General features: G+C 50.3%; 1 protein-coding gene across 1 annotated transcript; it reads right to left on the reverse strand.

Moving 5' to 3' along the window:
- Positions 1–807: 807 nt before the first annotated feature.
- GSX1 (GS homeobox 1) lies at positions 808–3,684 on the reverse strand. The gene is made up of 2 exons (XM_048072751.2): positions 2,107–3,684; positions 808–1,707 (listed from the first exon to the last, which is right to left on the reverse strand). Exons 1-2 carry the CDS (start codon positions 2,492–2,494, stop codon positions 1,352–1,354), a joined length of 744 nt encoding a protein of 247 aa, XP_047928708.1. The 5' UTR covers positions 2,495–3,684; the 3' UTR covers positions 808–1,351.
- Between the last annotated feature and the right edge of the window lie 9,863 nt (positions 3,685–13,547).

Below are 13,547 nucleotides of genomic sequence, written 5' to 3' on the forward strand. Positions count from 1 at the left end.
ACCATTTTTTGCCAACGGCAGAGCTCTGTTTGGGGTAAACCTGCCCCTTTTCTCCAGCCTGTGTGCCCGGGGACACCAACCCCACATCTCCCCAAGCCGAGCTCAGGCTGTGCGCAGGGCTGTGTGGACCCTCTCCGCAGGTTTCCGCACACCGAGAGCTTTTCTCCACGCAACCACGGCGGCTCCCCCGTCCCTGCGCCGTGCGGGGACCCCCGGGGTGTCCGGTCCTGCTGCCCCATCGAGGGCCAGGGGTCCTGGCAGGGTTGCCTGTCACCGCGGGGTGACCGCGGGGCTCGGGGGCTGGGTGAGGGCAGCGGGGGGGCTTTCAGGCTGCTTCCCCCACGGGTTTCTCCGCCGGGCCAGAGCACGAAGCCGTGCGTAAAATCGTGCGCTCCACTCCCCCGACGGCACGGGTTGGTCCGGCCCTGACGGTGCTCCTCCTGCCGCCTCCCGGACACCCCAGATCGACCGCGGACGGGATGGGGAAGCGTGATGGGAAGGCAAAAGTGTCCGGCACAGCCCGACCTGGAGCTGGGGCGTTGCGGGGAGGCAGCGGGGAGAGCCCCGGGGCTCGTCCGCCAGCCTGTGGGGCACCGGGCAGGGGTTCCCCACTCCCCGGATACCTTTTCTCACCGGAGAAAGGAGGAGACCCCGCTGCAGACTTGCCAGGGGAGGCTGCTGGAGGGTCCCGGTGCCTGTCCCGGTGCCAGGCTAGGGCGGAGAGGCGTCCGTCGGGGATGGGGAGCGAAGGTGCCGCGGGTACCCGCAGCGAGCGGTCGGTTTCTACACGAGGGGAGGGAAATAAACCACCAGCGAGCCTTTTATTGTCATCACCGTCATTATTATCATCGCCATCATCATCGTTTCTCTGCACATAAATAAATAAATAAATATCTCCCGGGAGGACGGGGACGGACCGGTACAACCACAGCTGCGCGCCCAGCAGCGACGGAGCCAAAAACAAAACCGAGAACGATTTGGGAGAAAAAATAAACAAACAAAAAAACAAAACGAAATAATAACATTATGATAATAACCCGACCATCTCCCGGCTCTTCCCGCCGGCCGAGCTCCCGGCTCTGTTCCCGGGGGGCTGCGAGGAGCCTGCGGGGGCTGCGGGACACAAGTGGGACAGCGCTGCCGGGGGGCGCCGGGGGTCCTAGGGAGCAGTTTATTTACGGCCCTCGTGAGCCGGGGGGGCTTAGAAAGGCGAGGAAGTCCTTCGTCAACAACTCGGCTCGTAGAAAACGGTACAAAATCCTCCGGCGGCACGTCGGCGCTGGAGCGGGCAGGACTCCCCCTCCTGCTCTCGGCACAGTCCCTGGGGAGCCGGAGGGGGTGCCCAGGGAGGCTAGGGGGTGACGGCGAGGCCTCTGTCGTCCTTCCCCGAGGAGGACGGAGACATGCGCAAGTCCTCGTCGTCTTCCGAGCACTTGGTGGTGGAAAGGGACGAGCATTTGCAGCTGTGGCCGGGCCCCCCTCCCCGGTGGGAGCTGCTTTTGCCTTCTTTCTTGTGCTTGACCCGGCGGTTCTGGAACCAGATCTTCACCTGCTTCTCGGAGAGGTTCAGGTAGGTGGCGATCTCGATTCGCCGCAGCCGGGAGAGGTACATGTTGGAGGCGAACTCCCTCTCCAGCTCCAGGAGCTGCGTGCTGGTGAAGGCGGTGCGCATCCTCTTGCTGCTGGGCAGCTGGCTGGACGTGCTGTCTGCGGAGCCGAGCCGAGAGCACGGTCAGGACCCGCCGGGACCCACCCGGTTTGAGCCCGCGGGGCACCCCCAACTTTTCCCCGGAGCGCCCTTCGAGCCCACGGGGGGCGCTGGGCTGGGAGCCCCCTCCCCGAGTGCCTTCAGCATCCACCCCCAGCATGCAGACAGGCGGTGCGCCCCCCTTTTCCCACGGGTGTCCCCCTTTTCCTACGCGTATCCTCTCTTCCCACGCGTGCCCATTCCCCACGCATACCCCCTTTTCCCATCCATGCCCCCTTTTCCCATCCATGCCCCCTTTCCCACGCGTGCCCCCCTTTCCCCACGCATACCCCCCCTTTCCGCACCCGTGCCCCCTTTCCCCACCCGTCCCCCCCTCTCCCCACGCGTGCCCCCCTTACCCACGGAGATGCAGTGGAACTGCCGGGGGTCGGGCAGCGGGTAGGCGCCCTGGTAGAGCGCCGGGGGGTGCCCGACGCTGACGGCGGAGACGGAGTGCTGCTGGCGGCCCAGGGGCGAGTGGCAGTACTGGGAGCCGAAAGGGGGGAAGGAGGCTTTGAGGAGGGGGATGGCGGGCGGCGGCGGGTGCAGCTGGGAGGCGGTGACACAGAGCGGGCAGACGCAGAGCAGCCCGGCTTTGCGAGCGTGGCAGGCTCCGGCCGGCAGCCCGGGCAGGGGGTGCGAGGGGTGCACGGCGTAGGGGAAGAGGGGCGGCGGGGGGCTGCCCTCGCCCTTCTTCTCGCCCGCCTCCCGCAGCACCAGCGAGTCCACCAGGAAGGAGCGCGGCATGGCCCCCGCGCAGCGCCCGCGCAAGTCCCGCGCAGCGGCCGCGCAGCGCCGCTGGCCAGCCCGAGTGGTGCTGAACGGCGCCCGCCCGCCTTAAATAGCGCCCGCGCCATGTGATGGCGGCGCCGGGGCGCTCAATAGGCTTTCTGTGCCTCTTCTCTTGGCATTCACGCCGCACGCTCCCTCATTATTTCCCTTGTTAACTAAATGAACTGCATAATGTACTCTATTCTTGTCGACCCCACCCACGCCGTAGCAGGCGGCCTCTCCCCTCCTCTCCCTTTGGCGGGGTTATTTTCTCATTCTCTCGCGATTTAATATTCTTTTCTTTCTCTTTATCGCTCTCCTTCGCTTTCAGCCCAGCTTTCGGCCCGGCTCTCCCTTGTTTATTTTTGCCGGCTGCAGCCGCGCTTCCCCTGCCAGCCCCCTAGCGCCTTTCCCACCTGTGGCACCAGGTCTGCCCCCTCTCCTGTCGCCGCCGGGACGTTTCGCCCCCCCTTTTCGCCGCCCTCCACCATCCCCAACCCCTCGGCTTTGTTCCCAGCCCGGGACAGGGACCCGGAGCCTCACCCCCGGTCCCCTCCAGGTGACAGCCGCGGCTCCCTGCGTGGGTGCTTGGGCACGGAGAGAGGCCACAAGCAGCGTGGGTTTTGGGGTGCACGGAGCCCCCCACCCAGCGCCCCCCGTCCATCCTCCTGATCCTCCCCGCAGCCCCCGGCACCTCCCCGGGATGCGTCCGGAGCGCCTCCGAGCCCCGGCACCGGGATCCGCCGGCAGCGGAGGGGACACTCCGGGATTATTTCCGCCCTACAAGGCGAGGCAGCACGAAAAGAAAAGGCTGTTCCCCCTGGTCCTGAGCGCAGGGGACCGCAAAACTTAGCGGCATGGCCCTAAAGCGACTTTCCGAGGTAGGGCGCAAAAGCGCGCAGGGCTCGGCGTTTGGCTCCCCGCAGCGCGCCGGTCCTGTAGGTGAGGAAGGAATGGCAACAGGGAAGGGGAAAACACTCGTCAGGGTGTATTTTCTTCCCCATCTCCCCCTTTAATATATAGGGGAAAAAAAAAAAAAAAAGACAAATTCACCCACCGACAGACAAAACGCGGGGAGATTTGTTCCTTGCGGGAACCTGCCCGCCTCTAAACCCAGTGCACTTCTTCCAACGAAGAGGAAAACTGGGAAACAATGTCATCCCGTGTCCCTGGCTCGTCCCTGGCTGCCCTTGCTTGCAATCTCATTTCTCGCTGAAATCTATGCGAGTTTTGCCGAGATGCAATTGACGCCCGAGCCTGAAAATACACGGATGTGCCCGAATAAAAGCCCGGAACGGTGAAAAACGAATGCTGGTAAAAACGCAGTCCTGCAGTGATTTAGTAAGGCTCTCCGAGTGTCTCCCTCTTTCAAGCGCTAACGGGGTGGGTTTGGGGTTTTTTTATTTTTTATTTTTTGGGGGTTTTATTTTTAAGGAGCTCGTGATTTAAAGGGTTTTCCCCTGGAGCTTGCTCCCGGGCAGGGGCAGCTTTCCCCCAGGCGCCGCCGGGGGGTCGGTTCCTCCCCAGCCCGAGGGATTCCCGCTGCCCAGGGGCTGAACCCCAGCGCTCCGAGCCGCGGGGAGGCAAAGGGTTAACGGCTCCTGAATGCACACCAAGCCCAAAGCTACTGGGAAAGAATATCCCAAAAAATAACCAGTTTTTTTTTCCAGCCGCTGGACCTTATTGAATGTCATTGAAGAAAGTTTTGAATGCCAGATAAAGAGAGGCGAATTAAAGTGTGTGACAGCAGAGGATAAGCAAACACAAAGAGAACTCTGTCACACTTTGGGCAAAATCCGTGGGCTTTTTACCAAGCCTCTTCGCTATGATTGAATTAAGTAATAGGAAAACATTTTCTTTCAGTTTAGAGCCATTAGACAAAAACTTCAAAGCGAATAACACTTTTTAATGTGCAGCCCAACAATGGAATCGGTTTTGTGCTGAAATGTTTAAATGGTTTGTTGTGCAACTGCGGGCTGAAATAACCCAGACTGCAGCAAAATAAGCATCCTTCAGGCCGTTTTATGAGCGCTTGAAACTAGCACAGACCTTTAATCCTGGCGCTTTAAACCAGCCTCCCCTGCCTTTTCTGCCCCGCTTCGTGTTGGCTTTTCTCTCTCTCTCTATTTTTAATTTTTTTCATTTTTTCCCCTTGTTTTTTTTTTTATTTCTTTTTAGGGGAAATTCACCTCCCATGTTTGCCACCTCGAAGCCATCCCCGCTAAAAGAATCCGGCACCGGGAGCAGGAGGGAGGTTTCGCCCCGGGGGTACGCGCTGCGGGCGGCTCGGGGGGCGCAGGGGAGAGCCCCCCCCCCCATAGGGGCTGCTCGGTGTCCCCCCCCTCCGCTGCTCCCCCATCCCTGTTCCGTCTCCCCAAAGCTCCAGAGCCCGGGGAGCATCAGCGGTGCGAGGTCCCTGCCTCCGGGAACCGTGGGTGGGAAATGGAAATGTCCCCCCCTCCCCAGCTCCGGTCCCTTGCAGCCGCTGTCACATCTCCAAGGGGATGGGGAGGAATTAGGGTGCGCATCGATCAGGGGACAGGGGTACCAGAATGAAGGGGGGGTCGTGGGGTGGATGAAGGAGGGTGCCCCCTCTCCGGTGCTGCCCGGGAGGTGTCACACTGCTCTGCCTGGGGACAGCGCTATGGACCTGGGATGAAAAGGGGGTTTTGAGGGTCTCTCCGGTGCCTTTTGTGACGGGTCCTGGTTATTTGGGGTCCTTGGGACTAACATCAGGGGTGGGAGGTGACACACACCATCGCTCCCTAGGGGAGCACAGGGAGGCGCAGCACTTCGGGGCAGGGGGAGGCAAGGATGCTGTCCCTGCCGGCATGAGGGATATAATCCGTATTTCCAAGGAGACCACATCCTCGCTAGCTGAGGATTCACGGCTCGTGGGTGACTGCGGTATTCCCCTAGAACTGAGCCTTTAACGGCAAATGCCAGAATACAAAACAAAGCCAACACCACGCACCAGCTGGTGGACTGCCCAAAGAGCGTGCCTTGGGCAAACACACCAAGGAGCAGGTCAAACCCATAAGGTACCTGTGCACCCCTTTAACCAGGGTGTCACAGAATGAATCAGTTTAACAGAGCTATCAGAAACGTATTTTTTTAAAAAATAATCATTGTTTTATCAGCAAAATTGATTTTTGTGTCTGCTGTATTTTCCTCACTGAAGACTCTTGCTTCATGTAACAGGACTAACTGCACGAACAGGTACACAATGCAGGTTATTTGGGCTCCTGACTCAAACTGCACTCAATACAGAATTAAGGTTTCCTCATGGACTCACCTGCATGCTGACACAGCAGTGGCTGCATGACCAGCCAGTTATGCAGTGTTCACGTCCACAGCATCGCTCCATTCTGCTGATGGGCCACTGAGACAGAGCGCTGAAGGCTGGGACCAGTCAGGGAGACAGTGAGGAATCACAGTTACTGAGTGACAAGTGTGGGGTGAGCCTTCCCTGGTTTACTCCTGTCATCCATAATGCAAGGGTATCCAGAAACAGCAGTCATTTTTTTGTCTTTCCTTCCAGTTTCTCCAAAATAAAGATTAAATGCAGCTTTCTTTGACACTAGGTTGTCCTAAGTCTTCCTTCAGCTACCTTCTGAATTCATCACTGTATAAATGTGGTAACCTAACAGCAATGGCCCATGCAGCCCTGCTACGTTTCCATCACAGCTCCTATAGCTTCATCTCACTGTCATTACAAAATATCAGGGGAATAATTAACATGAGCCAGTAAAAAACATGCCACAGGGACCAAATCAAAGTTTCTTGTTTCCAGGACCTGATTTTTTTTCCTTTATCACTTTCAACAAGCAGATATCTAGAGCAGAGACCTACCATTTAGCTTTTCTTCAGGCCTGGTGCTTGCTGGCAAGGTGGGTCTCTAAGGGAACCCTGTAATCATCCTCCAAGAAGAGAGTTTGCAGTGTTACTTCCCCTCCTTTTAATTCGTCTTTTAACTCAAGAGGAGATGTCAATGAAGCAGCTGGACAAAAATGGTGAAAAAGTAACAAGAATAGTAGGAACGTGTAAAATACACAACTCACGGGGCAGGAGGCTATATTGTTCCTGTTATTTCTGTGAAGCATTTGAACTTTTTTGTTTTGCAGCCTGATAAACTTATTTGCGGGTTATTATCACACTTATGTGGAAGGTACCCAACAAACCATCCCAAAGACACAAGGCCAGCATGTTCATCTGTAGCATGCGTGCATGGGATTGTGGATGTAATGGCTTCAAAGCTGGCATATCTCCCCTTTCCTGGTAGGTTTGGAGGGTTTTGCATCGATCACGGTTATTGCTGAATAAGGCATCATGTTACCTGGTTCTGTGATGGAAGAGAGGAAAATAAATATCTGTCTGCAGGTATAACGTTGTCACTACTGAAATCTTCCATTTTCCCAAGTGCAGTTGTGCAGGGAGATGATGGGAAAAAGCAGAAATTTTTCTGAGCCATTCCAAAAGCAATACAAAAGAGCTGAAGAAGCTGGGATGAGCAAAGACAAGACCAAACTCTTTGCTTGGAAGAATACCAGGACTTTGCAGAGTTCCCCAGCACACTGAGACATTTCCCAGAGGGTTTAGCAGCGCTGGGGTATTGCCACACTGAGAAACACATCATGAGGTGCAGCATTGACCAAGGGGCAGTGCAGCAAATGGGGCAGGGTGTTTTGGGCTGGATCAGTGGCTGGTACATGGTGTATGGAAAGTGGCAGTGGCTGTGAGAAAGAGGGAGGCTTACTTGTCTGCTTGCTCTGGTAAGGCAGAGCCTGGGAGTTGCAGGCAAGGACTGCGGAGCTTGCGCCTTCCTTTGATGTTGGCCAAAGCACGTTCCTTCAGTGTTTATCACACGAGAATGTGAAGTGATTATCTTTACTCAGCTTGCGTAAAGCAGACCTCACCAAGGTGTGTTAACTCTAATCTGCCAGTCTTGTCGGCGGACTAAGAGGAACACTCTGAGCTAACAAACCCATTTTCTTCTCATTATTCCATTTCGAAGACCTAAAAATACTTGTGGGTATCGTAGACTATTCAGGATATTAGTTTACCTGTGTTTATGTCTACATATGTGAACATGAGCTTGTATAGTGTATTATTAAATACATCAAGCAAGTGTACAGGATGGGGGTATGCAGCCATACGGGACTGTACTGTAGCAACATTTTGGAGAAATTATTTCCTGCAAGTCAAGCAGAGGCATTTGTTGACCTCCTTGTATTTGCATGGAAATGTTCCAATACACAACACAACATTTTTAGAGATACTAAACAAACATTAGTTAAAAATATCAACATGAATAGCCAAAGCAGTATACCACAAGCATATGTGATCATACTACCTTTTTTTTTTTTTTTTTTTCTGTATTCAGAATGCAAGGAAAGCCTACAAACCTCATTCTTCCACTCCCCTGTTTTTGTTAGTATAATGCACTGGCACCAGGGGAATTACCCCAGGTTTCCATCACTGAATTAGAAGAACCAGTTTTTAACCTTAATCCTGTAAAAGATGTATGTGCATCAGAGGGCAGTGCTTGGACTTGGTGTCACAGGGCCACTAGGCCTATCTTCTCCAAGCTCCATTGTGTCATTTCAGGGAGTTCCAAAAACATAGCCTTGCTGTGCCTGGAGTCTGACTGCAGAGTCTTAATTCTACTAATGTGAAATCTCTGTTGGCTTCTCTGGGGTTATTAAGGAAATGCATGCACAGAGGAAAACCTGTGAGATACGGCTAAGATTTTGGCATGGCAAGAAGCCCATTTGCTGTGGCTCGGGAGCTGTACTGCCTCACAGACCTGGCATCCGTATTTCGTTGGTGCAACCACACAAAGAGTTTGGATTTCTAGTTGTTACAGTCTGTCCCGGGTCAGCAACAAACCTGTGAATTCTCCTCAAAGTGTGAATCTCACAAATCTGACCTGTGCTTCACACTCTTTTGCTGTTAGATCTTTGTCTTCCATGTTTGGAGAGCGGGGACAAAAATCCTGTGGCCCTGGGTGCCTTGTGTCATCACAGCTGGGGTGGGATGGGTTATGCTGAGATACTGCTGGAGATGTGCACGAACAAGGAGCCTCAAAGTTTCTCTTAAAGGAGCTCACTTCTTGCCTTTAGTCTGATGCCCCAATCCCTCCTATTATGGGCTAGAGGTGGTACCCTCCACCATGCTTCAGAGATAGTATTCATCGCAGGATTCCAAGCAGGGCTGTCTTATGCTTTGGGAAGATATCCCAAAGCTCTGATAGCTCCATGGAGGAGGTTATCCCAAGTTACATGCCCTATCCTACTGGCAGTGAAGACAATACCCCAAAATACCAGTTGGATACCACAGGTTTCCGGAATCTCACAGAGCTTGGCAGATCCTTGGACCCCAAGTCTTGCAGTTTGTGTGTAATACCTATAAAAGGATGAATTTGCAAAACGTGTAGAATTTATTAAAGAATTATTTTTTTAAATATTTAGTTTAATGTCTAGTTCTTTTTTTAATGTTTGAGGTACAGCAGCCAATGCTCTCTGCCATTGTGCACAGCATGAGATAGACTAGATTTCTTTCTGTATGTGAGACAGATACATTTCTAGCTGTATAGATGCTTACTGTCAGCCATTCCAAATATTTATTATTTCCTTTGAGGAATGGAATAATATTAGTCAAACCTTGTTCTCTGTGTGGTTCCTGTGGGTACACAAACACTTCTCAGTGCACTCTACCACTTTACCTATTGCAGATGTAGGGCTGTGCTGGTTTAAGAGGATGGGGTGTAAATAAGAGCTGGTCACTCTTGGCTCCCTTTGTGGCTCCCTTTGTGGCTCTCTCAGTGGGAAGAAACATCTACTTCCTGGAAGAGATCCATCCGACTTAATTCAGAAATCCTTAAAATGAAGTAATTCCCACCCAGAAACTTCTGTCTGTTGCTACAAGGAGTCCCTAAAAGCCTAACCCATACGCATGTGGGCAGGGGTATCCCACTTGTGCCATCTCTCTGTGCTCTCCTGTCTCAGCTGTTGCCCTTCCCCTCTGGAGCATGACCTCCCCAAAAGCTGTGGGGTTGCCACCGTGAGATAGCGGGGAGCAGGCTGCCTGGAGCCCCTCTGCTCCATGGCTTCTCCCCCTGGTGACTTCTACACATGAAGGATTGCTTTTCTGATGCCTATGGGGATTTGCATAGATGAGGTCAGAACCCTTCAACTCCACACCTGTCTCAGAGTATGGAAATTAATCAGAAATGTGTGCATGGAAAATATGCATCCTCAGGAGACTGACGTGCTGCATTAGATTTTAGTCAGACATCCCCCTTTACTCTGTATTTTCTGACTTTCTCTCCAGTTTTCCTGCTTCAGTTTTAATTTGGATGTTTTCCTTACTTTTCCTCATCTTCTTCAGTTTCTGTCATTTTCTCCATCACCATCTTCACATACAGCCTTTGCTTTCTTCTCTTCAGACAGATCGTTATCTCAGTAAACGGAGAGGTCCTTCTAATAGTTTGTCATGCAGAAGTGTGAGAACAGAGGCCTGGGCCTGGATGAATGAATTATCCCCACCGAAAGATCAAACTAGAAGGGAGAACAAACAGGATTGATAGCATCTTCTCCAAAGTTTTCACGTTGTCCAGACACAAGGCTAGATGGGAAAAAAAAAAAAAAGTATTTGCCATAAAAGGATAGCATTTCGTCTGCCCCTGATTAGGAGACTCCACTGTCTTGATCACAGGCACATGAATTGGAAGGATAAATTAATCTCACCATAAAGGCAAGACTGGGGTGAGATGACTGCTGTGATCAAGTAAGATGAGGAGAGAAATTACAGAAATCTCTGTAGGTGCCTGGAGACCAGCTGTGGACAGAGATAGAAAAATACTTAGAACCAACCTTCAGCTCCAACTGCAAAACTCAGCAATTGCACAAACCACCCATTTTTCTTCTTCAGGTCATTTCCATATACGTAGCTTGCAAGCCTTGGCCTTGCCACCATAACCTTCATGAAACTACAGCTGTTTTTTCTGTGATTCCCTCACTCTTTTCTGTTCACCAGGTCCTGACCCACCTCTGTCCCTGCTTATCATCTAGCACTCGTGACTCTTTATATATTGCTGTGAATATTCTCTATTTTTTTTATTTTATTTTATTTTATTTTATTTTATTTTATTTTATTTTATTTTATTTTATTTTATTTTATTTTATTTTATTTTATTTTTTTATTTTATTTTATTTTATTTTATTTTAATTATATATATATACATATATATGTATGTATGTGTATATATTTTAGGTTGATATATATTTTATGTATATATTTTAGGTCGATACCCATGTCTGCTGGAAAGCATCTCCAACGTGTGTTGAGTATCCTGGGGAATAGCGTGGTGCACTCAAGTGAGGCATCTCCCTTGGTTTAAAACATCTCAGCTGTCCATTCCTTGAGTAACACTTAGGAAAAGGCTAACGAGCTGAGCACTGCAATGCCAGGGAAATCTGGTCCAGGGCAGCACAGTGTGGTTCAGTGGCAAGAGCACACTGCAGGCTGTCACCATGCTGGTGTCACTTGGGCAAGTGGCTTTGTGTCCCACCTGGAGCTAAGGGACGTGGAACAGACCCTCCTCAGGAACAGGTGGTGTGGGGTGCATGGATTTGAGCTGCTTTTCCAGTTGTTTCATGGCTGACTTGGCCATCTGGGAGGCTGGGTCTGCATCTCCCTCCTGCACAGGCAGAGCTCACTCACCAGGTTTACTATAGGTGTAGATGTAAAGGAAGTAAAGTAAATATAAATGTAAAGGAAGGTAAAGTCGCCTATATGCAATTGGTGACTGGGCACTGAGAAACATGTACACTTAACTTGGCCCAAGTTAGAAGTGAGACCTGTTTCCTAGACTTTACTTGAAACTTAACCCTCAGTCCTTTCTTTTCCAGGGCATGCACACAGAGAAATATTTTAAAAAAAAAAAAAAAAGAGCTTGTGAAAAGGGCTTGGGACAACTGAATATGCATGTACGTGCATGTGTGTGTATGTTCATGCTTGTGTGTGTGCCTGCAGGTTTTTGGTGCCATGACAATGCCAATTTCCGCTTTGCCCTAAGGTCAAGAGTTATGAAAAGCTGGTGGGAGACACAAAAGGGCAGAAACCGCCTTCCACCCCGGTGTTTGTACAGCACCAGGCACAAAAGAAGATCTTCAGGTGGGAGCAGGGTTCAGCAGTATGTGGAGTCAGTCTGGAGGATTTGCAGCACAAGAGAAAAAGAAAAGCAGCTCTAAAGCAGCTCTTCTGTCAGGTTCGGCAACAAGAAGCAGCTCAGAAATCAATGTTGATCTAGCTCTGGTGACGATATTGACCTTCTCTGCCCGGGAGAGGGGAGAAGAGATGTGCTTCCTGAAACGCCATTGCAGAAGAGCATTTTTTGCCATGAAATCCCATTCCAGAAGAGCATTTTTTGCCATGTAAGCTTCCTTCTCTTGTGCCGATTGGAGAGGTGGGTCTGAGAAGACTATAAGACAACAAAGTCCTTGTTAAGAAGAATTAATCCTTGTTAAGCTAGGAATTCTAGATATTTAATTTCTCATATTCCCCTGAGTTTCAGCAAATACTATTTCTTTACTATGTAGAATGGAAAAATGTCCCCAGAATGGCTCAGGGCAGAAAAGCACATCTTTCAGTAGAATTAAAAAATGATTAAGGACACAAAACCCAAACATGAGACACATAAAGAAAAAATATCCCATTCCTTTGACGTTCTCCAAAAAAAATGGAGAATCTTGAAAAAATACAAAAGATTTTATAAAAATGTTGTCATTCTCAATGCATATCCCACTTCTTTCTTTTTATTTTTTTTTTCTCTGACAAAGGTATCGTACCTGCTCTCTTATTGCTCCCCTCTGCATCCTCCAGGCAGACAGCCACAGTGGATGGCTCCTGGCATTTGTCCACTCCTCCAAGCCTCCAAGCCAGACCAGAGCTGTGGGTCCTTGCAAGGGAAAAAAACAAACTACCACATCCCTGCTTCCTTCAGGTTTTTGGTCAAATGTGCTTTGAGGTCAGAGGAAGCAGGGCCATTGCTTCCAGTAGGTTTCCAATAACGATCACCTTGCAATGCTTTCCAGTATTTTGTTGCTGTCCAGTCTTCAATGGATTTGTTTTGAGCTGCTTTCTACACCAGTATAAGGAATAAGGGTCAGAAGTCTCCAAAGCTCATTCTCCTTCATGGTTTCACAGAATCACAGAACAGTTAAGGACTTTGCAAAGCTCCATTTCCCATTCTGACATGTGGGAGTCCCTGGAGCACATCCCAGCCATCTTCTCTGTGTCCTGAAGGTGCTAATGGCAACAGCAGCAGCTGCTGAGCATGTCGGGGGGAATCCTGACAAGGAGAAGTCTTATGTGACTAAACCCAACATTGGAGCTCATGTCAGGGAATTCATCGAAAGCATTTTAGCAAGGTCTTTGATGCCTTCTTGAGAATAGAATAGAATAGAATAGAATAGAATAGAATAGAATAGAATAGAATAGAATAGAATAGAATAGAATAGAATAGAATAGAATAGAATAGAATAGAATAGAATAGAATAGAATAGAATAGAATAGAATAGAATAGAATAGAATAGAATAGAATAGAATAGAATAGAATAGAATAGAAATCGTGCTTAGGATTTGAAGCAATCCTCCAGCCTTCCCCTTATATCCCACTCTGACTTTGTCAGCAGAATGGTTTTGGTGTGCGCAAAGGAGGTTCCTTTTGGAGTAAAGCATAATTTGCCCAAGATGCACGTCAAGTGGGCTCCAACCTACTTGATTGACCCATGATTTTGGTTTCCTTCAAAAGGACACTTTCAACACTTTGTTGTGGACATGAGGGCCAGAACCAGTCTGGCCTCTTCAGGGTCATCAAACCATATGTGCATCATGGACATTTGATCCAAGGGACCACTCCAAAGCTCATTTAAAAATAAGCTCATGTGACAATAATGTAGAAGAAGGAATTGCAGCACCATCTGCTTCATGCTACACACATGCACTTACTGTGCTGAGGTACTGC

The sequence above is a fragment of the Anser cygnoides genome, chromosome 1 (genome assembly GCF_040182565.1).
Source record: "Anser cygnoides isolate HZ-2024a breed goose chromosome 1, Taihu_goose_T2T_genome, whole genome shotgun sequence".
Lineage (NCBI taxonomy): Eukaryota > Metazoa > Chordata > Aves > Anseriformes > Anatidae > Anser > Anser cygnoides.